Source organism: Humulus lupulus, chromosome 1 (assembly GCF_963169125.1).
Source record: "Humulus lupulus chromosome 1, drHumLupu1.1, whole genome shotgun sequence".
Taxonomy (NCBI): domain Eukaryota; kingdom Viridiplantae; phylum Streptophyta; class Magnoliopsida; order Rosales; family Cannabaceae; genus Humulus; species Humulus lupulus.
The window spans coordinates 264,689,388-264,716,453 of NC_084793.1; the positions used below are offsets into that span (position 1 = coordinate 264,689,388).

General features: G+C 37.5%; 1 protein-coding gene across 4 annotated transcripts in view; it reads right to left on the reverse strand.

Moving 5' to 3' along the window:
• Positions 1 to 1,119: 1,119 nt before the first annotated feature.
• Positions 1,120 to 27,066, reverse strand: part of LOC133806185 (GPI ethanolamine phosphate transferase 2) — a 33,738-nt gene continuing 7,791 nt past the window's right edge. For all 4 annotated transcript variants that reach the window (XM_062244310.1, XM_062244316.1, XM_062244320.1 and 1 more), the window contains 10 exons: positions 24,966 to 25,018; positions 24,779 to 24,881; positions 24,441 to 24,581; positions 23,924 to 24,020; positions 17,128 to 17,350; positions 3,772 to 3,865; positions 2,590 to 3,615; positions 2,255 to 2,347; positions 1,843 to 2,126; positions 1,120 to 1,494 (listed from right to left, as the gene is read on the reverse strand). In XM_062244310.1, the coding sequence (XP_062100294.1) occupies positions 1,353 to 1,494; positions 1,843 to 2,126; positions 2,255 to 2,347; positions 2,590 to 3,615; positions 3,772 to 3,865; positions 17,128 to 17,350; positions 23,924 to 24,020; positions 24,441 to 24,581; positions 24,779 to 24,881; positions 24,966 to 25,018 (2,256 nt within the window). In that variant the 3' untranslated portion in view covers positions 1,120 to 1,352. The remainder of the gene's footprint in view (positions 1,495 to 1,842; positions 2,127 to 2,254; positions 2,348 to 2,589; positions 3,616 to 3,771; positions 3,866 to 17,127; positions 17,351 to 23,923; positions 24,021 to 24,440; positions 24,582 to 24,778; positions 24,882 to 24,965; positions 25,019 to 27,066) is intronic.

A 27,066-nucleotide genomic window follows, 5' to 3' on the forward strand; every position in this document is an offset into this window, starting at 1 on the left:
CCAATGTTTTTTTTGCGATAATACATAAATCTACAATTGTAGTACAACTGTTAGTACTCACCGTTAACTGTCTGTTAAGTATCCATGTGGCACATATAGATTTTGGAATGATTTTAGACTAAATTATTTAAATATTATGAAAATCATTTTAAAATTAAAAAAAAAAACTAGAAGTGTAAAGCCTTACGCCACTATGGCTATTTCTTGGAATGATGACTGGCCCTACAAACCAACACAAGTCTTTCCAGCGTGTTTTGTCCTCACTCGCACGCTTCCTAGGAAAGGTCACCAATCATGAGACTACTCCAGATCAAGCACGCTTAATTTTGGAGTTCTCAAGTGATGAGTTACCGAAAAGAAGATGCATCTTGTTGGCATAGGTAGTACACATCAATCAATTTCAGTCATCTTCAACTATGTAGTCTCATACCTACACAGTCTTAGAATCATCACACTTGACATTCCCCAAGCGATGTAGGATTGCACAGCTTTTACTCGGTCTTTCCCCTACAGATCACGAGATTCTAACTATCACAATCACCCCTCCTTAGGGGTCCGACGTCCCCGTCGACCACACTTCTAGTTGGGTCAAGACTCTGATACCATTTGTAACGCCTCACATCACTATGACTACTTCTTGGAAAGACTCGTGTTGATTTGCAAGGCCAGTCGTTATTCCAAGCAACTATAATGACATGAAACATTACAAAAAGAGTATAAAAAACTAATTAAAGATTTGGATTTTGGAATGATTTTGAGTTTCAATTTTAATTTGGGTTGTTTTGAATTTGCAAATTTTATTTTTATTATAATCTTTTAGATTTTTTAAAATTTAAAATGATTTTATAGTATTTAAAAAATTTAGAGATATTGGCAGTGATAATATCCAAATCATTTCAAAAGTTACACTTTAATATTCAAATTAACGAGTATAAAATATGTCATATGAATACTTAACGTATAATTAACGGTAAGTACTAACAGTTGCACCGAAATTTTAGATTTAGGTATTATTACAGCAAAAAAAAATTAAGTATTAAAGTGTAACTTTTGAATAAAAATTAGTATTACCGCCGCCAATATCTTTTTTATATTGAAAAAATTATAAAACAAAAAACATTAAAGTATATTTTATAATCTTTTATAAGAAATGTATATTTTTGTTTGATTCATGACTATTTTTTTATAAGAAAAATATAATAATAATAAAGAAAAAAAATTGAAAAGACAATAATGATGAGTAGTTGCTCAACTGTGACAAACTAGTCGTGTTACTCTTTGTTTCCCCTGCTAAACTACTTCAAGTACATACTCAACCATTAAAAGGAATTATGGGTCGAGGTAACCGAGCTCTATTCTTTATCGTTAGTGCTTGCAGAAGAACCCCGCATGGTTCTCATAAAAGACAGAACCAAGTATGTATAAATCACAGTTGTTGCCACAATAGAGACCCCAATATAAAGACACACCGTTGCAGCACACACATAAAGATACCTGAAAAGGAAACATAAGAAATCCACACCATAAGTTCCAAGGACACTGTTTAGTCACGAGCATTGCTATTTGTCACCTATAATACTTAATACCATATTTTGTGATTGGTGAAATTCAATATAGGATCCTACATATTTTATTTTAAATTAAAATATGTGAGAAACGTTTGCCACATCAAGTGGTATTAGGCACCTCTTAGGAATATTCTTTAGTCACATAAGATAACACTAAGAGAGTTCCTTCACTATCATCTCATCAAAGAAAGCCCCATTTTTTATAAGATTCCCAGGTGTATTCTATTCCTATCCTAGCAACAACAACAAATAGCATTATGTCATAGAGACTTACTTTGGAGAGAAAACACTCCACACAAACAGATGGTTCCTCATTAATATCAATACGATAGTGTAAGACACCAACAAAATGGAGTTCAAGCTCAGTGGGAGTAGACAAGGAAAGCCCAGCAATCTTTTTAGGAGTAGTCTGGAATCCACATTTAGGGAAAGTGCAGCATAGTTACTGATCTTAACAGAGACGTACATCACCATGCTAAGAGCGGCTAGCATTGGGGAGGCATAGGTGATCATAAACATCAAAATGCCAGACAGTATAGTTGAATGATTTGAGATGCCCTGAGGAAAAAACATTCTCAAATTAGTAAGATAACCTTCTGAGATCAAAATCATTGCGCAGAAGAGTATTCCAATGTACTTTCTATTTTAAAAGAGAATAATATAGGCAGTTCAAAATGAGGATATACAATAAAAGCTCCAGCAACATCAATGGTGGCTAAAGAATTACTGTTGCCCAAAGCATAATGGCCTGCCATTCCCATATAGTAGAACACAGCAACCTAGAACAAACAGTACAGCCCAACATTAGCACTGAGGAATGAAAAAAATAATCATGTTTCAGTAAATATTCTAAACATATGTGAGCAACCTCTGAAATTTCCCATCATTCAATGTGAGTAAATAATTATTTTAGACTTTTAGTCATCCATCAAACTCGATGCCTTTAATGTCTGGCCTACTGGTACCAGAAACTAAATTGTTTGTAACGTGTACACAAAAGGAAGATGAATTCGAAACCAACCTCAACCCAGTGCTTGTTATGTTCCCCCCTGTAAAAACAATAAAGCATGCCGACTAAAACTTGCAAAAGCAGCAATAATATAGGCATTGAATTAATTGGTTGTTGGAGTAACAACTGCAGAAGGCACCAAGAGCATATGTATGTCCAACCAATCACAAGCGAACAATTTTTTAGTTCCACCAGCAGAGACTTATAATGAAGCTCGTCAGGGCCAGAAGCTAATATATATGAATAATTATTTGAGCATGTTTTGGAATTCAAACAAGGCGATAACCATGGTACAGCCACAGCAATACCAAGTGTGGAAAAACCGAGAACTGTATAGATTATTTGTACCAACATCGTTGCATTATAGCTAGATGGTGCAAACATACTATCCTGCTGTTTCATAATATGTTGCAAAACCAATAGCCCAGAAGTCAAAAAGCAAAATCCAATTACTGCAACAGACTTTCTGTTTAAATCAAATACAGATAGAGAAATTAAGCTTAAAGCAATGACCATGAGACCTGCAACTAGCTGAATTTCTCTAAGTAGATGATCACCCCCAGCCTGCTCAAGCCACTTAGATATATCAGGAAGATCTGTCCAATTCACACCTCCTTGATGCCAGCCTCTCAAGATCCTACCAGAGACAAGAAGCAAAGCTATGGACATTGTTTGAAAACCAATATTTTTGTTTTTTCCATTGAACAAATTAAATATATTCTGTGCCCTTTCAGCTTGTGAAGACTGTACTGATTTACGCAGTAATAGGAAAAGCAATGTCGAACTAACAAAGTGCCATATATATTGCTCTTCCTCCACCATAGAACTCGATCCCATACTTATTACAAGGATAAAGATAACACCAATTGTAAAAGCCTCGTCTAAATTCCATGCATGCATGATATTACTCTCAAAGTTAGAAACACATTTCCTTTCTCTGCCATAAACTTCTTTGCACATTAGACATAAAAGGCTCAGCAATATTACACAAGATAGGATCATTGCAGAAACTCCAGAACCAAGCAAGCTGAAAGGTTTCTGCATAATGATACGACATTATCAGTGGGAAAAAAAAAGAAGGAATTTCAAGAGGAAAGAATGAGAAATTTCCACTATTACATCAAAACCAGCTGTCACTTTTCATCTTACATGTTACAAAGGGAAAGAGTTAAGAGCTGTTAGAAAAGTACATACATCAGTGGCTCTGCGTGATAACCACTCACTTGCAATTCTTAAGAACTCATTGTATGCTCCAACAGCAATGGCATACTCATCCCCATGGTTAAACCTATTTGCAGTACAAAGAAAGAATGATGGTATTAGTAGCAAGCTTCATAAAATCTTGTGTTGTAATTAATATAATAAATAATGAAGAGAAGAATACTGAATTTTCTTATTTTCTTGAGAAAAAGATGAATTACAACCTAATATATATACACAGTAGGTGGTTGGCATACTAAAAGACAGAAGATAAAAGGATAGAAATCCTAGGAATTCCACTAAATACAAGAAAACAAAGAGACAATAAAAAAGAAAAGAAAACTGAAAAATATTCTAATTAAAGACAATAAATAACTTTCTACACTCCCCCTCAAGCTAGGTTGTATATATTATACAAACCAAGCTTGGAATTCAATTCATCAAAGTTGACCCTGTAGAGCTTTGGTGAGAATATCAGCAATCTGAAGTCTTGTTGGAACATAGTTTAGTTGCACTATTCCATTGTTGGCTGTGAATTAACGCGAAAATAGGGATGTTTGTAGGTCAAAGGTTGTTGTATTATCCCTAGGAGAGTTGTTAGTCAGTTCCTATTTTGTAGGAAATATTTTTCTGATCTTTGTATACTGTTCTATTTAAGCCACACAGCTATTCAATGAATAATAAGATTAATTATTATTCTCTAAAATCACATGGTATCAGAGTCTTGTGCTTAATCTTTCTAAACCCTCGTAACCCTCCTAGACCTACCGTACCTTACCTCCCTTCCAAATAGCTGAAGACTCCAACACTACCCCAATCCAAACAAATACCACTACCACACCTGGTTCACAACCATCTACCAATGATGCTATCCATTCATCTATGCAAATCACTGTGCATAGACTAAATGGACAGAACTATCTTGAATGGTCGCAGTCGGTGAAGCTTGCAATTGATGGCCGTGGAAAATTGGGATTCTTGACTGGAGAGAAGAAGCAGTCGATGGAGAAAGATGCTGGATATGGACAATGGCGATCAAAGAATTCACTTGTTACTGCCTGGTTGTTGAATTCCATAGATACCTCAATCGCAAACCCTCATATGTTTATGTGATTGTTTGAATATTTTTCTGTGTATTATTATCTCAAAGAGAGGGAATATATATACAACCTAGGATCTGACCTAATAAATACAAATAACTAATTCTAGAAAGTACAACTGTAAAATCTCCTAATTTTAGAAAGAATAAATATACAAAATATTTGGTATTAATACCAAATTGATCCCTATTTACAGCTGTGGTCAACTAACTAATTACTGAAATAAATCCACACTCCCCCTCAAGCTTGGTTGTGTATATCAACCATCCCAAGCTTGCAAATTAAATCTTCAAAGCTGGTTCTTGGGAGAGCTTTAGTGAGGATGTCAGCTGTTTGAAATCTTGATAGAATATAAACGGTTTGAACAATGGCATTCTCAATCTTCTCAGTGATGAAGTGTCTATCTATCTCAATATGTTTAGTCCTGTCATGATGTACAGGATTTTTTGCAATGCTAATGGCAGCTTGACTGTCACAAAACATTTGGATAGACTCTTCTGTAAATACTCCCAGTTCGCCAAGTAACTTTTTCAGCCAAATTCCCTCACAAATGACGAGAGCTAGAGCTCTAAACTCAGCTTCAGCTGAGCTTCTAGAAACAACTGCCTGTTTCTTACTTCTCCATGTTACTAGATTACCCCAAACATAAGAACAGTAACCTGAAGTACTCCTTCTGTCTGTTATATCTCCTGCCCAGTCTGCATCAGTGTACACTCTGATTTCCTTATTTTCACTCTTCCTGAAAAGCACACCTTTTTCTGGAGTCATCTTGAGATATCTCAGGATCCTTGTAACTGCTTCCATGTGTTCCTCTGTTGGATTATTCATGTATTGACTCACCACACTAACAGGAAAACCAATGTCAGGTCTAGTGTGAGATAAATAAATAAGACGTCCAACTAGCCTTTGATATCTCCCCCTGTCCACAGGTGTCTGATCAATCCCAGAGCCAATTTCTTGTTCGATTCCATTGGAGTTGAGGCTGGTTTACACCCAAGCATTCCTGTTTCTTTGAGTAAGTCAAGAACATACTTACGTTGAGAAACAAAAATTCCATGTCTTGATCGTGCAATTTCCATGCCAAGAAAATATCTGAGATACCCTAGATCTTTAATCTCAAATTCCTTTGATAAGAAACTTTTCAACATTACTAGTTCCTCCTTGTAATCACCTGTCAATATTATATCATCAACATAAACGATTAGGATAGCTATCCTTTTATCTGAGTCGAGTTTGACAAACAATGTGTGATCTGCCTGACATTGTGTATAGCCATTCTGAATGATTGACTTAGTGAATTTTCCAAACCATGCTCGTGGAAATTGCTTAAGGCCATATAGAGATTTTTTTAGTCTACATACTTTATCGTGGTTGGATGAATTCTCAAAACCAGGTGGGATATCCATATAGACTTCTTCTTCAAGGTCACCATTCAAAAAAGCATTCTTAACATCTAGTTGGTGTAGTGGCCAGTCCTGATTTGCAGCAAGAGAGAGAAGGACACGGATGGTGTTGAGTTTAGCAACGGGTGCAAAGGTCTCTTGATAATCTATCCCATAAGACTGAGTGAAACCCTTGGCAACCAAGCGAGCTTTAAGCCTCTCAATGCTACCATCTGCTTTATGCTTAATAGTGAATACCCACTTGCATCCCACGGGTTTCTTTCCAGTTGGCAATTTTGTGATTTCCCAAGTACCATTCTTCACCAGGGCGTTGACCTCATCTTGTATAGCCTTTTTCCAACTAGGATCAGTTAGTGCCTCTTGAATTGTACGAGGAATCTGTACACTGTCAAGAGTAGAAACAAATGCCTGATAGGATGGAGATAAGATTTTGTAGGACACAAAGTTGCCAATAGGATGTTGAGTACAAGCTCGAACACCTTTTCTTAAAGCAATAGGCAGGTCATCATTTATATGAATAACATTATCACGACTAGGATTACTCAAACCTGAATGTATTTCTGGAGGATGTGGATCCAGTTCCGATTCATGGCGGCACTCAAGATGTGTTTGATCTTTTAATTCTTTGTCAGAATATTTCCTTTTTTGGTAGACACGGATCTCTTTAGGTTCTTGTTGTTGAGACTCAATAGTCATGAGTGGATCTTGATTTTCTATAACTTGAGAAGAATTAGATGGACCTTGATTTTCCATGACTGAAGAGGTCGAAGAAGTGTCTTTGACTGGATTGGAAAATTGATCGAGAGGTGGAGTATGAGTATGAGTATGATCGAGAGGTGGAGTATGAGTATGAGTACCTGGAATAATGTCAGTATGGGTACCTGGAATACTCTCCCAAAGATGAGATTCATTTACATTCTCCCCCTGAATCTCAGATTTGTAGTAAGCATGTTTTTCAAAAAAGGTTACGTCCATAGAGTTATAAGTTTTTCGAGTTGTAGGAGAATAACACTTATAACCCTTTTGATGGGAGGAATAACCAATAAAGATACATTTGATAGACTTAGGATCCAACTTACTACGATGTTGTGAATAGATATGTACAAAAAAAAATGCATCCAAAGATTTTAGGGTCAACAAAACTAATGAACCGAGTATGAGGGAATAGTTGCAAAAGAGTTTGACAAGGAGTTTGAAATTTTAGCACCTTGGATGGCATTCGATTGATGAGGTATGCAGCACTAAGAATGGCATCACCCCAGAAAAATTTGGGAACATGAGTCCCAAACATGAGAGATCGAGCAACTTCAAGGAGATGTCAATTTTTGCGTTCAGCAATTCCATTTTGCTGAGGAGTATCAACACAAGAACTTAAGTGAATGATGCCTTGTTGTATCAGATAAGGACCAAGAATAGAATTAAAGAAATCTTTGGCATTGTCGGTTTTGAGAATTTGAATCTTAGTTTGAAACTGTGTTTGAATTATAGAATGAAAGCGCTGAAATATTTCACCCACTTCTGATTTATTTTTCATGAGAAACACCCAAGTTAATCTCGTGTGGTCATCTATAAAAGATACAAACCATCTTTTTCCCGTTATAGTATTGACCCGCGAAGGCCCCCAAACATCACTATGAATTAATGAAAAAGGTTTGGATGGTTTATATGTTGATCTAGAATAACTATTGCGAGTGTGTTTTGCAAACTGACAAATTTCACAGCAAAAGGAGTTTGGATTTTTATTAATAAATAAAGAGGGAAACATTTTTGACAAATACAAAAAATTTGGATGACCAAGACGATAGGGCCATAGCATAATATCACTATCTTTATTAGAACAAGAAATGGATTGGTTATTCAAAGAAAGCAAACTAAATTTTTGGGCAATGCGAGTAGATTGAGTTTCATTCCTTAGAACATACAGACCAGAACACATCTCAGCACTGCCAATCCTCTTCCCCGAATCCAAGTCCTGAAACACACAAAGATTTGAGAAAAATTTAGTCACACAATGGTGGTCACGAGTAAATTACAATCCAATTTTGGTACATAGAGTACAGATGTGAGGGTTAGGTCTTTATTTATGATGACTAAACCCACACCCTCAACTTTAGAGAGTGTTCCATCAGCAATTTTGACAGTTTGATTTCATGTACTCATGTGAAACTCAGAAAAATTGGATGCATCTCCTGTCATGTGATCTGACGCCCCAGAATCAAGAATCCAAGGTTTAGTAGTTCTTTTATTGACAAAATAAGCTACTGATTTATTACCTCGTTCTGCCAACATTCCAGTACTATGAGAGGCAGTCAACGATGTGGAGGACTGATTTAGAAGCTGCTGAAGGGCCTCAAGCTGAGCTTTAGTGAAAGGAGCTGATTCAGTTGCCTCATTTTTTCCTTCAGCTGTGAAACCAGTAGTGGCAGCAACATTCCCCCTACTTTCACGATCACCCCAGGATTTTGGCTTCCAATTTGGAGGCTTTCCATGGATTTTCCAGCATGTTTCTTTGTAGTGTCCTAGTTTTCTGCAGTGATCACACCAGGGGCGCCCCTTAGTTTGACGAGTATAAGGAGTTGTTTCATGGAACTGTCTTCCAGCAGCAAGGGCAAATGATTCTTGATCTGAAAAAGAATTATGAGAGCCCATCATAACCTTTTTCCTACTTTCTTCAAGACGAACTTCTGAAAATGCTTCTTTGACCTTAGGAAGTGGCTTGGTGCTCATGATTCGACTCCGCACTGCGTCCAGATTTTTGTTAAGGCCATGAAGAAATTTGAAAGTTCTCTCTCTCCACAATAGTACGATATAGAGTAGTGTCATCACTGCATTTCCAAGCATATTCTTCAAATAAATCCAGCTGCTGCCAATATCGTGTGAGAGTGTTGAAGTATTGCGTGACCGAGGTATCATCTTGGCGGAGATCGAACAAGGCAGCTTCGATTGCAAAAAGTTCTGAGGTATTTTCAGAACTTGAATAAGAATATTTGACAGCATCCCATAGTTCCTTTGCTGTGGCATATAAGAGAAAATTTTCTCCTATATCATTGTTCATAGAATTGATCAGCCATGATTTAATCATGTGATTATCAGATTTCCAAGTTTTGAAGGCAGGATCATCATGTTTTGGAGCAGAGATTTCACCTGTGAGATACTCCTCTTTGCCTTTTCCACCAATATACATCACCACAGATTGGGACCACTGAAGATAATTGTGCCCATTGAATTTGATAATTGTGCCCATTGAATTTGTGACTGGTAACTAGGGAGATAGCTTCATTGCTGTGAGAGGAAGTTGGAGTAGAGAGGGGCTGATCTAGCGAGGAGGTCTTGGAGGTTACCTCTGAGATGGAGCTGTCTTTTTCAGCAGCCATGGCAGTCAGGAAAGAAGAACAGAAACACACGGAGAAGAGGAAAGGAAAAAATATATATATATATTGGAGAGCTAGGCAGAGAAAAAATTGGAGAGCTCTGATACCATGTGATTGTTTGAATATTTTTCTGTGTATTATTATCTCAAAGAGAGGGAATATATATACAACCTAGGATCTGACCTAATAAATACAAATAACTAATTCTAGAAAGTACAACTGTAAAATCCCATAATTTTAGAAAGAATAAATATACAAAATATTTGGTATTAATACCAAATTGATCCCTATTTACAGCTATGGTCAACTAACTAATTACTGAAATAAATCCACAGTTTATGGCGACAGCTAAGGAGGTATGGGATTCAATTCGTGAAACGTATTCTGACCTAGAGAATTTTTCTCAAATTTTCGAGTTACAAACTCGACTATGGCAATCAAAACAAGGTAACCGAAATGTCACAAGTTATTACAATGAGATGGTGGCTTGGTGGCAAGAGCTGGACCAATATAATGATGACGTTTGGGAGAGTCAAGTGAATCTGCTCTAGCACAAGAAACGTGAAGAGCGTGATAGGGTCTTTATGCTCCTGGCTGGAATTGATCAAAACATGGATGAGGTGAAAAGCAGGATTCTTGGCCGCCGCCCCTTACCCTCAATCCGAGAGGTGTTTTCTAAAATCCGGGTTGAAGAAAGCCGCAGGAAGGTAATGTCCAGCAGCAAGTCCACCTGTTTTAACTAATGATACTTCTGCTTTATTTGTCAATGGAAATGAGTCAAACAATGACAAGAAAAAGAAACCATGGTGTGATTTCTGCAAAAAGTATTGGCATACATGTGACACTTGTTGGAAAATACATGGGAAGCCGCCTGGAGCAAAGACAAACTGCACAGAAAGAGCTTTACAATCTGTGGCTGATTCTCCTTCAGAGCCAAGCATTAATTGGGACAGCCAGCTTTCACAAAGGAACAAATGAACAAAATAAGAGGCAAAATCATGATGAAATAGGAGAAAATTCTGGAACAAATGAACTAGAAAATTCCAGCGAAAATAATGTTCAAAATCAGGAGGTTCAGGCCGAAAATGTGTTGAATAAATCTCATCAACAGACAGAATGTAATGAGCAGGAAAGAAACAGGTTCGAGCGTGTTTATACGCGAAGATTTCCTCATCGGGGAACTGAAATTGCAACACCCCTGCCACACCAAGAGTCTGAACTGCGGCTGGAAGCTGAAACAGGTATTTCTTCTAGCAATTTTCCTTCAAATTCTGGTCCTAATACTGATCTTCCAATAGTTGTTAGAAAGGGCAAACGTGCTTGTGTCAAATATCCTATGTCCCTTGTTGTGTCTAACTCAAAACTCTCATCTTCATTTGCCACTTTTACCGCAAATGTTTCAACTATTCAGATCCCAAATAATATAAAGGAAGCTCTAAATGTTCCAGAGTGAAAGAAGGCTGTCCTTGAGGAGATGAGTGTTTTGGAGAAAAATCAGACATGGAGACTTGAAGATCTTCCTAAAGGTTCTCCTGTAGTCGGCTGTAAGTGGGTGTTTACACCAAAGTTTAAGTGCGATGGCACTTTAGAGAGGCGCAAAGCTCAACTGGTGGCCAAGGGGTTTACTCAAACCTATGGTATTGACTATACTGAGATATTTGCTCCAGTAGCCAAGCTTAATACTGTTAGAATTTTATTGTCTATTGTAGCTAATTTAGATTGGCCCCTGAGACAGTTTAATGTGAAGAATGCTTTTCTAAATGGAAGATTGGAAGAAGAGGTGCATATGCTTCCACCACCCAGTTTTGAACATGAATTTGGAGATAAGGTTTGTAGGTTGGAAAAAGCACTTTATGGCCTAAAACAGTCACCACGAGCTTGGTTTGAAAGATTCACTCAAGTGGTGAAGAATCAGGGCTATACACAGGCACAATGTGATCATACGTTATTCACTCGACACTCTGACAATGGAAAGGTTGCGGTATTAATTGTTTAAGTTGATGATATACTCCTTACAGGTGATGATGTAGGTGAATTAGAGGCAATGAAGAATAAGCTCTCTAAAGAATTTGAAGTCAAGGATCTTGGTGAGATGAAGTATTTTTTGGCTAGTAAGGTTGCACGGTCTAAACAAGGGATCATTATATCCCAACGGAAATACATTCTTGATCTACTTAAAGATACAGGAATGAGTGAGTGTTGTCCTATGAATACTCCTATTAATCCAAATAAGAAGCTTGGTGATATTCAGCAAGGAAAACAGGTAGATGTACAACAATACTAGCGGTTAGTTGGAAGACTTATCTATCTGTCTCGTACTCGTCCTGATATTGCATTCGCAGTAAGTATGGTAAGTCAGTTTATGCATCGTCCATATAAAGAACATCTTGAAGCTGCTTATCGTATTTTGAGATATCTGAAGAGTAGTCCTGGTAAAGGTCTTTTTTTTAAAAAAGGGAGACAGCAGAAGTATTGAAGTGTTTACTGATGCTGATAGGGTAGGCTCTATTACAGACAGAAAATCTACTTCTGGGTATTGTACTTATGTATGGGGAAATTTGATGACTTGGAGAAGTAAAAAACAAACTGTGGTTGCTAGGAGTAGTGCGAAGGCCGAGTATAGAGCTATGGCAAACGGGGTTTGTGAAATTTTGTGGGTTAAACGAGTTCTTAAGGAGCTGAAGCTACAAGTTATTCTACCTATGAAGTTATTTTGTGATAACAAGGCTGCCATAAGCATTGCACATAATCCAGTGCAACACGACAAAACCAAGCATGTGGAAGTTGACAGACATTTCATCAAAGAAAATTTGGAAATGGGAGTCATTTGTATTCCATTTGTGAGATCTGAAGATCAAACTGCAGATATTTTAACCAAAGGTTTATTTAGACCAACATTTGAATTTCTTGTACACAAGTTGGGTATGTTTGATATCTATACTCCAACTTGAGGGGGAGTGTGAATTAACGTAAAAATAGGGATGTTTGTTAGGTCAAAAGTTGTATTATTCCTAGGAAAGTTGTTAGTCAGTTCCTATTTTTTAGGAAATATTTTTCTAATCTTTGTATATTCTTCTATTTAAGCCACACAGCTATTCAATGAATAATAAGATTAATTATTATTCTCTAAAATCACATTGACCTTCTCTGAGTTAACTCTCCTACCCAGCTAACATCCGTGTATATCTCAACCTCATGAGATTCAGATCTTTTGAAGGGCAAACCATGTCCAGGAATCATCTTCAAATATCTTAAAATTATGTTTACTGCTTCCAAATGATCATCGCTCGGATTATTCATGTGCTGGCTCACTATACTGACTGAGTAGGCAATATTCAATCTTGTGTGTGATAGGTAGATTAGTTTGCCCACAAGTCTATGATATCTTCCCTTGTCAACTGGATTACTTTCTTCATTTTTGTTTAGCTTTTTGTTGGGCTGCATGGGTGTGTCAGCAAGCTTACACCCAAGAAAATCAGTCTCGCTTAACAAGTCTAAGATGTACTTTCTTCGGGATGTGACAATTCCAGTCTTAGAACGAGCCACCTCCATTCCAAGAAAATATCTGAGTCCCGAGATCCTTGATTTCAATCTCTGTTGCAAGCATCTTTTCGAGTTTAATAATTTCCTCAGAATCATCACCAGTCAAGATGATATCGTCTACATATACTATGAGAATAGCAATCTTGCCACTAGAATTGGATTTAACAAACAGTGTATGATCAGCTTGACACTGATGGTATCCATTTGTAATCACAATTTTGGCACACTTATCAAACCAAGCACGAGGGGATTGTTTTAAGACATATAAGGATTTTTTAAACTTACAAACCAACCTGTTGTTTGAACTATTTTCCAAGCCCGGTGGTATAGTCATGTAGACTTCTTCTTCAAGGTTCCCATTCAAGAATGCATTTTTAATATCAAGTTGGTATAGGGGCCAATCTTGATTCACTGCAAGAGAAAGGCGAACTCGAACAGTATTGAGTTTGGCAACAGGTGCAAAAGTTTCCTGGTAGTCTATCCCATAGGACTGCGTGAAACCCTTTGCTACAAGTCTGGCTTTGAATCTTTTGACACTGCCATCTGCTTTGTATTTGACCGTGAATATCCACTTGCAGCCTACAGGATTTTTTCCATGAGGTAATGTTGTAAGGGCCCATGTGCCATTACTTTCTAGAGCTCGAATTTCTTCCTCAATCGCTTGTTTCCATGTTGGAACCTTTAGAGCCTCTTGGATAGAGTTAGGAATCTGCACACTATCATTATTGGATACAAAAGCCCTGTAAGATGGTAACAACTTCTCATAAGCAACATATCTTTCAATAGGATGCTCAGTGCACTTTCAAACACCTTTCCTAAGTGCAATTGGTTGATTTGAGTCATCAACTAATGGCACAAGAGAATCATGAGATAAGGAATCCATACCATTGTGTTCATCAGATGCAGGAAGACTTGGTTCCAGTTCTTGACAGTCACGGGGCTGCGCATTGTCCTTTACATGCTCGGATGGTCTTCTCCTTCTAGTATAGACAAGAAGTTCATGATTATTAGTGGCAAGTTGAGATAGAGTAGGGACAATTGGGGTTGTTTCATTTGTAGGGATAGTTTCAGTGATGGAGTTTGATTTCTCAAGAGGAGTTGGTTGAGTGGAAGTGTTTGGGGTTGTTGAAGGTGGAGTGACTGGAGAAAAAATGGCCTAAGTGTCTTGGAGAAGATCCCAAATATGATATTCCCTCAAGTACTCCCCCTGAATTTCAGATTTGGGAAAGTAAGAATGGTTCTCGAAAAAGGTCACATCCATGGTGTTGTATACTTTCCTAGTGATTGGAGAGTAACACTTGTATCATTTTTTATTAGAGGAGTAACCAAGGAAGATGCATTTGAGAGACTTGGGATCAAGTTTGGTGCGGTGTTGTTGGTGTATGTGAACAAAGGAAGAACAACCAAAAACCTTTAATGGTAAGTCGGAGGAAAAAGAGCGAATATGTGGATAGGTTTTTATGAGAACATGACGAGGTGTTTGGAATTTTAGGACTCGACTAGGCATTCTATTGATGAGATATGTGGCTGTGAGTATGGTTTCCCCCCAAAAATGTTTAGGCACTTGATTGGAGAACATAATGGCACGAGCCACCTCGAGTAAATGTCTATTCTTTCGCTCAGCAATGCCATTTTGTTGAGGAGTATCAACACAAGAACTTGTGTGAATGATACCATGCTTGGAAAGATAAGAATCAATAATGAAATTAAAATAATCCTTGGCATTATCTGTTTTAAGAACTTGAATGTTGCTTTGAAATTGAGTCGAGATCATGGAATGAAATGATTGAAAAATAGTGGTTGTTTCAGATTTTTCTTTCATAAGGAATGTCTTGTTCTTGTATGATCATCTATGAATGTCACAAACCAACGAGCCCCATTTATATTTTTTACTCGTGAGGGTCCCAAATATCACTGTGAATCATAGAAAAATGATGTGAAGGCTTGTATTGCAAACTAGAATATACATTTCTAGTATGTTTTGCAAGCTGACAGATTTCACACTAATAAAAATTGGTTTTTTGTTGACAAACAAATGCGGAAACAACTTTTCAATATACGCAAAATTTGAATGACCTAAGCAAAAATGCCATAGCATGACTTGACTCTCAATTGTAACAGAATTGGAAACAAGATTGATTGAATTAACTGAATTTGAACTAGACTCAGAAACACAACTTGATGGGTGATCTTGTCTACCAAGGAGAATAGCTTGTTTGAGCAAATAAAGGCCACAATGCATCTCAGCACTGCCAATCACCTTCCCCGAATCCACTGCCTGAAAATCACAAAAATTGGAATAAATTTTAGTCACACATTTCAAGTCACAAGTAAGTTCGCTGATTGAAATTAGATTGCATTCTAATTTAGGAACATAAAGAACAGGATATAGGTAAAACTCCTTGGTGAATTGGACTGAACCGGTTCCTGCTACTGGTGAGAATGAACCATCAGCTATTTGGACTGCAGCGTGACTGGTACATGGATTATAATTCTTGAAGATGTTGATGTCTCCACGCATAAGATCTGAGGCTCCTGAGTCAACTATCTAAGGATTTTGTGCAATGTTTTGGACAATATGAACATAGGAGAGAATACCTTGATGTGCTAGAAGACTGGTAGGTTGCTCGGCAGAGGTTTGTGCTGCTTCTCTAGAATTGGAACCATGACCAAGCATTTTGTGCAGTGCTTCAATTTGCTCCTTTGTGAACGGACTAAATTCTGAAGTGTGACCTGCTATGGCAGCAGCATTTGCACTATTTTCCTTGTCATATCGTCCATTGGATGGCTTCCAATCTACATGTTATTAATATGTTTTCCAACATATCTCCTTCAAATGACCAGGTTTCTTACAATGATCGCACCGTGGTCGTCCTTTCCTGAGCTTATTATTTTGGGATGACCTGTGAGTGAACAAGGCAGACCCTTCGACATTCGGAGTAGGGTGAGTGGTTGTCATCATTAGTTTCTTTCTACTCTCCTCTCTACGAACTTCAGCAAAGGCCTCTCGAATAGTTGGAAGAGGTTTAATCTCCATGATTCTCCCCCTGACTTCGTCTAGGTCTTTATTGAGGCCAAGAAGAAACCCAGTGGTCCTTTTCTATTCAATAATCGTTTTATATAGGGTAGAACCATCAGAACATTTCCAAGAATAAATCTCATACATATCCAACTGCAGCCAACAACGTGTGAGTGTTGAAATATTGAGTAACACTCAAGTCTCCTTGTCGTAAATCATACAATCTGGTCTCAATCTCAAATAACTCTGAGGAATTTTCATTGCTGAAATATGTTTCTCAAGTAGAAAATTTTCTCCAACCTCCGTGGTTATGGAATTTATTAGCCATGACATAACCAAGTGATCATCAGTTTTCCAGGCCCAATGTTTAGGATCTATAGTTGCTGGTGCTAAGATTTCTCCTGCGAGATGCCCATCTTTACCTCTGCCGCAGATGTACATGAAAACAGATTGTGACCATTGCAGAAAATTATGGCCATGAAGTTTATGATTAGTGACAGGTTGAGAAGAAGTATCAAGGACAATAGGAGTTGAAGGATTAGGCTCAAATCTAGAAGTGACTTCTGAGGAAATAGATTGTGAAGTCATGCCGTATTTGGTCATGATTAGAACACAGCCAGGAAGAGAAGAGTTTGAAAAAGAATTAAAATTTAGAGATCAACTCTGATACCATGAAGAAAATGAAGTGAAGAATACTGAATTTTCTTATTTTCTTAAGAAAAAGATGAATTTCAACCTAATATATATACACAATAGGTGGTTGGCATACTAAAAGACAAAAGATAAAAGGATAGAAATCCTAGGAATTCCACTAAGTACAGGAAAGCAAAGAGAGAATAATAAAGAAAAGAAAACTAAATATATTCTAATTAAAGACAATAAATAACTTTCTACAAATAATGTAACAAACCTACCTGGATACATCCTTAGACATCCATGAATTATGGAGAAATGCGGCAGTTGTATATAAGCAACAAAATATCTTCTCTGTGCTACCATTGCACTTACTTATTCTGGAGGTTTCATCGATTGATCCCTGATATGGGAAACCTTCACATGATAAGCCAGGTAGTTGTGCTTGCAATAATCTAAGCAATTGCCATGAATTCAATTCGAGTGCTCTTAGCTTTTGGCCATCTATACAATAGAAAATACTAATAAGAATCTCACAAGTTCAACAGGATGTCAGCACGCTGGCTTCGAACTTGACAACAAGATGCAGCATTTAAAGAATGTGTTAATAATATTACTCACCAACTGCATAACATAGATACTATTACAGCATGTATATAGTTGTCAATTAGTTATCAATTAGATTAATTGTAGAGATCCTAATTGACATAGCTTCCTAAATTAGCTATACTAGTTAGTATAAATATGTATCATTTTTCAATGAAAAGTAAAAGAATAGAATTCTTTTCACCTCAGATAACATGGTATCATGGTATCAGAGCATTAGGGTTTGAATTTAGGGTTTTCCACATTCAGATTTTCTTTGGGTTTATAAACACAAATTAGGGTTTTGTGTCTTTTAGGGTTCCATTTCGGAAAGCATATTTTGAGAAATAATTTATTCTCACCGCCTGTCCTGTGAAGAAGTCCACCCTCCGATCGGCCGTTCGCCGGAGTTTGGTGACCAAAAGCCATGTGCGTGAGCCCCACCCACCTTCGTCCTCCGCCACGACACTCTCCACGCGCCGGCGCGTGAGCGCGAGTGGCACAATTTCCGACCGCCGTTTTCTCGCCGATTGTTCTCCTCTGCGTCTCTGGTTTGTCTGTTCTTTGCTTTCGTTCATCTAGCTTCTGAATTTGAGTTTGTCAAGGTTTGTTCTTGGTCCTTTGTTGTGATTCTATCTTGGTTCTAGTGGTTGCTGCCTTATCTCTTCGTTTGCTCTATGGCTGAGAACAAATCGTCGATTGTGACGGATGTGGTGGCGATGAGTCTATGATCACGAACCATAAGCTAAATGGTTCGAATTATTTGGACTGGAGTAAGACTGTTCGCCTTTATCTGCGGAGCATAGACAAAGATGATCATTTGACGAAAGATCCTCCTAAAGACAATTCGAAGGAGAAAGATGATCTTACATGACTCGGAGAGGATGATCGTTTGTTCCTTCCGATTCGGAATTCTATTGATAGTGAGGTAATTGGCTTGATCAATCACTATGAATTTGTTAAAGAACTAATGGATTATTTAGATTTTTTGTACTCTGGAAAAGGGAATCTCACCTGCATGTATGAAGTTTGCAAAGCCTTTTACCGTGTAGAAAAACAAGATCAGTTCCTCATAAACTATTTTATGACGTTCAAGAAGACGTATGAGGAACTTAATATGTTGCTACTTTTTAGTCCTGATGTGAAGGTTCAACAAAGCCAACGGGAGAAGATGGCTATTATGAGTTTTCTGGCTGGCCTTTCTTCTGATTTTGAGTCTGCTAAGTCTCAAATCTTCTCTGGTTCTGAGATCTCCTCTCTCCAAGATGTCTTTAGTCGCATTTTACGCACAGAAAGTCCTCCACCTGTTCCAGTTAGTGGTGCTTTAGTCGGTTGGAATAATAATTATGCTCCTGGGAGATCAAATAATCATACTGGAAACAAGGGAGGTGGCTCGCAAGGATTTGAAACTCGAACGTCGGACTATAGAATCATTATGTGCAACTACTGTAAAAAGTCAGGCCATACGAAGTTTGAGTGTCGAAAGCTTCAGGACAAAAATCAGCAAAAACACTTGGCCAACGTCGTCTCTACTAATGATACCTCTGAAAAATCAGTCCTTATTTCTACCGAAAGCCTTCATCTTCTTCTGTCACTGCTATTGCTGACTCAGGTAAATCCAATGCGTGTCTTCTTTCCTCATCCTCCAAATGGGTCATTGATTCTGGTGCCACAGATCATATGACAGGTAATTCTCTATCTCTTTTTTTTTTTTTGAAAAAAAAAGGAGAAAGGGACCAAACACTAGGTCAGGCCCCCACTCAAATAAATAAAATACCCTCACTTATGGCGGAGGAAAACCTTGGTACAATTAAAAATCTAAATACAAGGGCAAAGCAACACCTACTACTAACCAGACTACACAACCAAAAAACTCTTCCACTCTCTAGAGAGATCCAAAAAGGATAATCCCTCAAAACCCTTTGTACAATACACCCAAGTGGCAACCCAAAACTTAATTCTCTCCCAAATGAAGTCACAAAGACTAGATTTTTCGTCAAAAATTCTGCTATTCCGTTCTAACCAAATTGCCCAAAAAGAAGCCAATATTGTAGCCTTCCACAACTTATTTAAACGCTTATCCCCCATTAATCCACAACTTAACAACTGAGAACAAGAAGAAGGATGGCACCAACTCACCCCAAACTCATCCCACACCTTTGACCATATTGACTGGGCCAACTCACAAAACAAAAATAAATGAGATACAGATTCAGCCGCCCTTTTACAACAAACACACCAACTAGGAGAGAGGCACTGATAAGGACGGCGACGTTGAAGAGCATCATTAACACTTAGTTTCTCCATGCACAATAACCAGCTAAACACCTTAACTTTAGAAGGAACTTGACTTTTCCACAACATCCTAGCCCAAAACACATCAAACCAACCATTAACAAAAATGATCTTCTGAAAAGCAGACTTGCAAGAAAACAACTCGCTGGGATCAGGCTCCCATACCATCCTATCGTCCAAAATTGATGGTAATTTAACAAACTCCAGAATCCTTAGTAGCTCAATCAAAGATAGAACTTCCCTATCGAAAAGAGACCATCTGAAACGAAAGTCCCAATCCACCCCTGCTCCCCCATCCCTAGAAACACCCATCTTAAAAATTGGAGTGTTCCTAGCTTGAGAAATGATGGCCAAATCCGGAAACCTGTCCTTCAATGCTTGCCCTTCAATCCAGACGTCCTCCCAAAACCTCACCAAATCTCCACGCCCCACTTTAAAGTGAACCATCCCCAAATACTCACCGTAAAGAGAGGAGATGTCCTTCCACGGGCCCCTCACAGTAAATCTCCCTATTGACTTTGTGTCCCACAAATTTTCTGCCCGGCCATATCGACTCAACACCACTTTATGCCACAGAGAATTACGCTCCAAAGGGAATCTCCACAACCATTTGAGAAGAAAGGATTTGTTCCTTTCTTCTAAATGTCCTATCCCAAGACCACCTTTCAATCACATGCTTCCACTCATACCGCTACTTTAGTTGATGGGTCGTCATCTTGTGTTCGTGGATCTGACACTATCAATCCTACCCCTTTGCTTTCTTTGTCCTCTGTCTTACATTTACCTAATTTATCCTTTAATTTACTTTCTGTCGGTCAACTCACTCGTAATCTTAACTGTTGCATCTCATTTTTTTCCCGATTATTATTTATTTCAGGATCTTATGACGAAGAAGATTATTGGTAAAGGACACAAGTCTGGAGGCCTCTGTGTTCTTGACCCACTGCCATCAACTTCTATTGCTTGCTCGAGTGTCACTTCCGCTTTCGAAGCTCATTGTCGATTGGGTCACCCATCTATTCCTTTGCTCAAGAAGCTTTGTCCTCAAAATAGTAAGGTATCTTCGTTAGATTGTGAGTCGTGTCAATTTTCCAAACACCATCGTCTTAGTTCGAGTCCTAGAATTAATAAACGTCCTAGAGTTCCTTTTGAATTAGTTCATTATGATGTTTGGGGTCCTTCACCTATTTTTTCTAAACCTGGATTCAGATATTTTGTTACTTTTGTGAATGATTATTCTCGTGTAACTTGGTTATTCTTAATGAAAAATCATTCTGAGCTGTTTTCTATATTTTGTGCATTTTGTGCTCAGATCAAAACTCAATTTAATGTTTTCATTCGTACTTTGCGAAGTGATTATGCCAAAGAATATACATCACATTTATTTCACTCATATATGGTTCAGAATGGTATGCTTCATGAAACTTCTTGTGTTGATACTACATCTCAAAATGGCGTCACAGAACGTAAAAATAGAAATCTTCTTGAAACTGCACGAGCTCTCTTATTTCAAATGAATGTTCCTAAACTTTTTTGGGCCGATGCCATTTCTACAGCATGCTTTCTCATTAATCGCATGCCATCCTCTGTTCTTAATGGTGAGATTCCTTATAAGGTCCTTTTTTCCCAATAAGTCATTGTTTCCAGTTAATCCTAGGATATTTGGTAATACTTGTTTCGTTCGAGATGTTCGTCTACAAGTCACTAAATTAGATCCAAGATATTGAAGTGTGTATTCCTTGATTATTCTCATCTTTAGAAAGGGTATAGGTGTTATTGTCCCAGTCTTAGCAAATATCTCGTCTCAATTGATGTTACCTTCATGGAAGACGCACCTTATTTTCCATCCTCACCTATTTTTACTCGTCAGGAGAGGATGATGATTTTTTGGTATACTCTATCACTTCTTCTGATTCTGTCTTAGCCACAAACACAGCTCCAAACAGGCCTCCTATTACGCAAGTCTACTTCAGGCGTCCACCTCCTGATTTATGTCCTACACCTGCTCCTTCGTCATCAGATTCAGTCCCAAATGATGATCTTCCTATTGCCTTACGCAAAGTTAACCTCAGTGTACTTACCCTATTTCTTCTTTTGTTTCTTATAATCACTTGTCATCTTTATCTTGTTCTTTTATTGCTTCCCTTGATTCTATCTCTCTTCCTAAAACGGTTCGTGAAGCCATATCTCATCCTCGTTGGCATAATGCAATGATAAAGGAGATGAATGCTTTAGATTACAATGGTACTTGGGACTTAGTCAATTTACCTTCAGAGAAACAAGCTATTGGATGCAAATGGGTATTTGTTGTTAAGATTAATCCGAATGGGTCAGTTGCTCGATTGAAAGCCCGTCTTGTCGCTAAGGGCTATGCTCAAACTTATGGAGCGGATTATTCCGACACTTATTTTCCCCGGTTGCAAAATTGACATCTGTTCGATTGTTTATTTCAATGGCAGCAACTCATAACTGGCATTCGCATCAACTTGATATAAAGAATGTGTTTCTTCATGGTGAGTTTCAGGAGGTGTATATAGAGCAACCTCCTGGTTTTGTTGCTCAGGGGGAGTATGGCCGAGTTTGTCGTCTTCGAAAGTCTTTGTATGGTTTGAAAGAGAGTCCCCGTGCTTGGTTTGGTAAATTTAGTCAGGCTGTTGAAAAGTTTGGCATGATGAAAAGTAAGTTAGATCATTCTGTGTTCTACAAACAATCAGAAGTTGGTATCATTCTGTTAATTGTGTATGTGGATGATATTGTGATTACTGGAAGTGATATTGTGGGAATCTTATCTCTCAAGTCTTTTCTTCATACTCAGTTTCATACGAAGGAGTTGGGGATGCTAAAGTATTTCTTGGGTGTTGAAGTCACGAGTAAGAAAGGTATTTTTCTATATCACAGAAAATATGTTCTTGACGTGTTAACTGAGACGGGAAAATTGGGAGCAAAATCTTATAGTGCTCCAATGACGTCGAACATGCACCTTACAAAAGATGGAGAACTATTTGAGGATTCTAAGAGATATAGAAGGTTGGTTGGAAAGCTGAATTACCTTACTGTAACTCGTCCAGATATTGCATATCCAGTTAGTATTGTCAAGTCAGTTTATGACATCCCCAACAATTTATCATTGGACAGCGTTAGAGCAAATTGTGTTATTTGAAGGGAGCACCAGGACGAGGTATCTTATATGCAAATCATGATCACTCTTACATTGAATGTTTTTCAGATGCAGATTGGGCAGGTTCCAAAATGGATAGAAAATCCACTTCAAGTTATTGTATTTTCGTTGGCGGAAATTTGGTTTCGTGGAAGAGTAAGAAGCAGAATGTTGTGTCAAGATCCAGTACAAAATCGGAATATAGGGCTATGGCACAATCTGTGTGTGAGATAATATGGATTTATCAGCTCTTGACTTAAGTAGGTCTTAAAACTTCGATACCCGCAAAATTATGGTGTGATAATCAAGCTGCCTTTCATATTGCATCCAATCTTATATTCCACAAGCGAACTAAGCATATTGAAATTGATTGTCATTTTGTCCGTGAAAAATTCAGCAAGGTTTGATTTCTACTAGGTATGTGAAGACAGGAGAACAATTAGAGAATCTCTTCACAAAAGCATTGAATGGGGTTCAGGTTGATTATCTTTGTAACAAACAGGGCATGATTAATATTTATGCTCCAACTCGAGGGGGAGTGTTACAACACGTATATAGTTGTCAATTAGTTATCAATTAGATTAATTGTAGAGATCCTAATTGACATAGTTTCCTAAGTTAGCTATACTAGTTTGTATATAAATATGTATCATTTTTCAATGAAAGGTAAGAGAATAGAATTCTTTTCACCTCAGATAACAGATACAAACGACTATAGCCTTTCATAAATCATAAGACCCGTGCCTGACCAAAAAACTAACTTTTTAGGATTAAGACATAGTTTCAACAAACATGTATACATTTATACAAGCCAAGTGATGACTCCTGCAATTTACTTGTTGAATTACAATTCATGACAAAATGAATTAGATAATAAAACATTTTATTAAGGCCAAACTTTTCGAATGAAAACTGCAGCAAAAACTGTATACTGACAATCAATCTTCTATATAAACTTGTGTGCCCATAAAAAGAGTCACTAAACAAAGTCAATCTTCTGCCGTTGTGTGTGTGTGTGTGTAGAGAGAGAGCGAACTAACCAGCCAAATGCCCAAAAGTTTCTGAAATCAGGATTCCAACATTGTTCTTGGGAATTGGTAAACCAAAAAGAAGAGCTAATGTTGGTGCTATATCAACCTGGGTTAAACAAATCAAGATAAGAGGTGAATAGGATGTCACAGAATTAATTTCGAATTATTTACCTGCTTAGAAGGAATACATTATAGTTGAGGCAACTTAATGCCAAAGTATATATTTACTAAATGTTTTTAAAAATATAGAGGGGATTGGTATTAAATGTTATTTTTAATCTGAGTTAGCTTTGTTAACCTGAGTGCTTAATTTTAATCATTACGTTATTGCATTAATTAATGGGTCAATAATGGAAGGGGATCTTGTTGTCTCTTTTTTTCATTAATTGGACAACAACTGCATAACATGACAATGACAATCGTGCCTTGAAGGCATGAAGTAATTACAATGCAAATAAATGATCGTCACAACTTGAAAACATGAAGCAAACAACTATATAAGCATAATATTATAAATGATAATTACCTGGTCCACAGCTTTCTGGAAGAATGATTCATGACCGGATACATCATTCAGGCCAATAAATAAAGCTAAAGAATCAGTCTCTTCATAAGAAGATCCTCCATGATTACCATTGTCAGTCATGCCATGATCACTTACCACTACCTGCAGGGTAAACACATATCAGGGAAGCGTTACATGTGAGTTTCTAAATATGTGATTTTATAAACAAAATAAATTCTTGGGAAATGAAAGGTGCAATTAAATTTTCACTAAGAGATAATCCAAATTAGAAAATACTACTGCTATACCAAAATGGAATTAAACGAAAACATACAAAAGGCAAAGAAATTATCACAAACCAAAAGTGTCCTTCCGTGATTATTCATTTGATTCAGGATTCTATTTGTATGAATCATCTTAACCACCTCATCCATCTCTATTAGTTTTGGGGCCATCAAGACACTGAAATAGTTCAACAACACTCAAGAAATAAAATTATAGAATCAGTCAAGTAAGAAATATACTGAAACTGGGAAAAGACAATACCTGTTGCGCCCACCAATATGTCCAACATGATCCAAGCCTAGGTAATGAAGAATCTGAATCATAAATTTAGTCAAGAGCATATATTTTTGAAGTTTCCTGATTTTTGTGATAAACTTCTCTATTGATTTCAATCTTAAAAGATACAAACATATATAGAAAAGTCTAATACAAGCTCTCCTAAAAAATCTCCTAAAAATTAGGGCCTAAATGATACACACAACTGTCAGATATACACTATCACAATTTTAGGAAACTAATCCTTAAGAATCAGAAATACAGCTAGATTACATGCCTAGGTTGATATTCTACACTTCCCTCAAGCTGGGCGATATATGTTTTCCAATCCAAGTATAGTACTCAGCTTTGTGAGTTGGGGCGAAACAGATCTTTAGTAGAATGTCTGCTGCTTGTTTTCTAGAAGGAACATAGTTGAGTGCGATAGCCTTGCTTTTAATTTTCTCATTTATGAAATGTCTATCAATCTCCACATGCTTATTTTGATCATGTTGGACTGAATTTTTGGCAATTGCAATTGCTGACTGATTGGCATACATGATCTTGATAGAATCTAAAGTTTCAATCCTTAGTTCATTCATCAGCTGTTGTAACCAAATTCCTTCACAAATGCCTAAGGCTAAGGCACAAAACTCTGCCTCAGCGCTACTACGTGCCACCACTGCTTGTTTCTTGCTACGCCATGTCACTAGATTCCCCCAAACAAATGAGTAATATACTGATGTAGATTTTCTGTCATAAGGAGAACCAGCCCAATCAGCGTCTATATAAACCTCTAAGGTTCGATTGATAGCTTTCTTGAACACAAGTCCTTTCCCCGGATCCTTCTTTAAGTATCTTAGGATGCGGTAAACTACCTCCAAGTGATCCACTGATGCGTTGCTCAGGAATTGACTCACAATGCTAACAGCAAAACTTATATCTAGTCATGTATGAGTTAGATATATCAGCTTACCCACCATGCATTGGTACTGTCCCTTATCGGCTGTCAACTCGTCCGTTCGGGGCATCAGTTTAGTATTAGGATCCATAGGAGTTTCAATAGGTTTGCACCCAATCATGTCAATTTCACAAAAGAGATCTAGAGCCTATTTGCATTGAGAAACTGAGATTCCTTAACTGTTTCGTGCAACTTCCATTCCTAAGAAATATTTAGAAATCCCAAATCTTTGATCTCGAATTCCTTGGACAATTGCCTCTTGGGCCTTATTGTAGATTTGTGTGAATAATACTTCTAATCTCATTTTATTGATGAATAGTACGGCCTATATATAGGCTGAATACAAAGAGGTAGACAAAAAATAAGGAAAAAAATGCAACCTAAACATAGCTGTCAATTACAACCTAACTTAGTTGTAAATTACAACCTAAAATTAGCTGTACAAAATGTATTTACAAAGATATTTCTACACTTATCATTTCTTCATCATAATTTCTTGTGAGAATTATGTCATCAACGTAGACTATTAAGACGGTGATTCTCCCATTTGGGAAGTGTTTCACAAATAGGGCATGATCTACCTGTGCTTGGAAGTATCCATCTTGTTTAAGAACCTTGGTGAATTTGTCAAACCAAGCTCTAGGAGACTGTTTAAGTCCATATAATGTCTTTCTCAGCTTGCAGACCTTTCCCTGTGTCTCCTTTGTCTCAAAGCCAAAAGGTACATCCAAGTAGACTTGGTCAATTAGTTCTCCATTCAAGAAATCATTCTTGACATCAAGTTAGAACAATGGCCAATCATTATTAAATGCAACAGTCAAAAAGACACGAACTGTATTAAACTTCACCACAGGAGCAAAAGTTTCCTGATAATCAATCCCATACGATTGAGTGAACCCCTTCGCCACTAGTCGAGCTTTGTATCTTTCTACGCCTCCATATGCTTTCAGTTTGACTGAGAATATCCATTTACAGCCTACTGTTTTCTTCCCAAAAGAAAGTTTTGTTAATACCCAAGTACCATTCTTTTCAAGTGTCGTATACTCTTCAAATGTAGCCCTGCGCCATTCTGAAACATATAAAGCCTTGTTACAGCATGTATATAGCTGTCAATTAGTTATCAATTAGATTTGACATAGTTCCCTA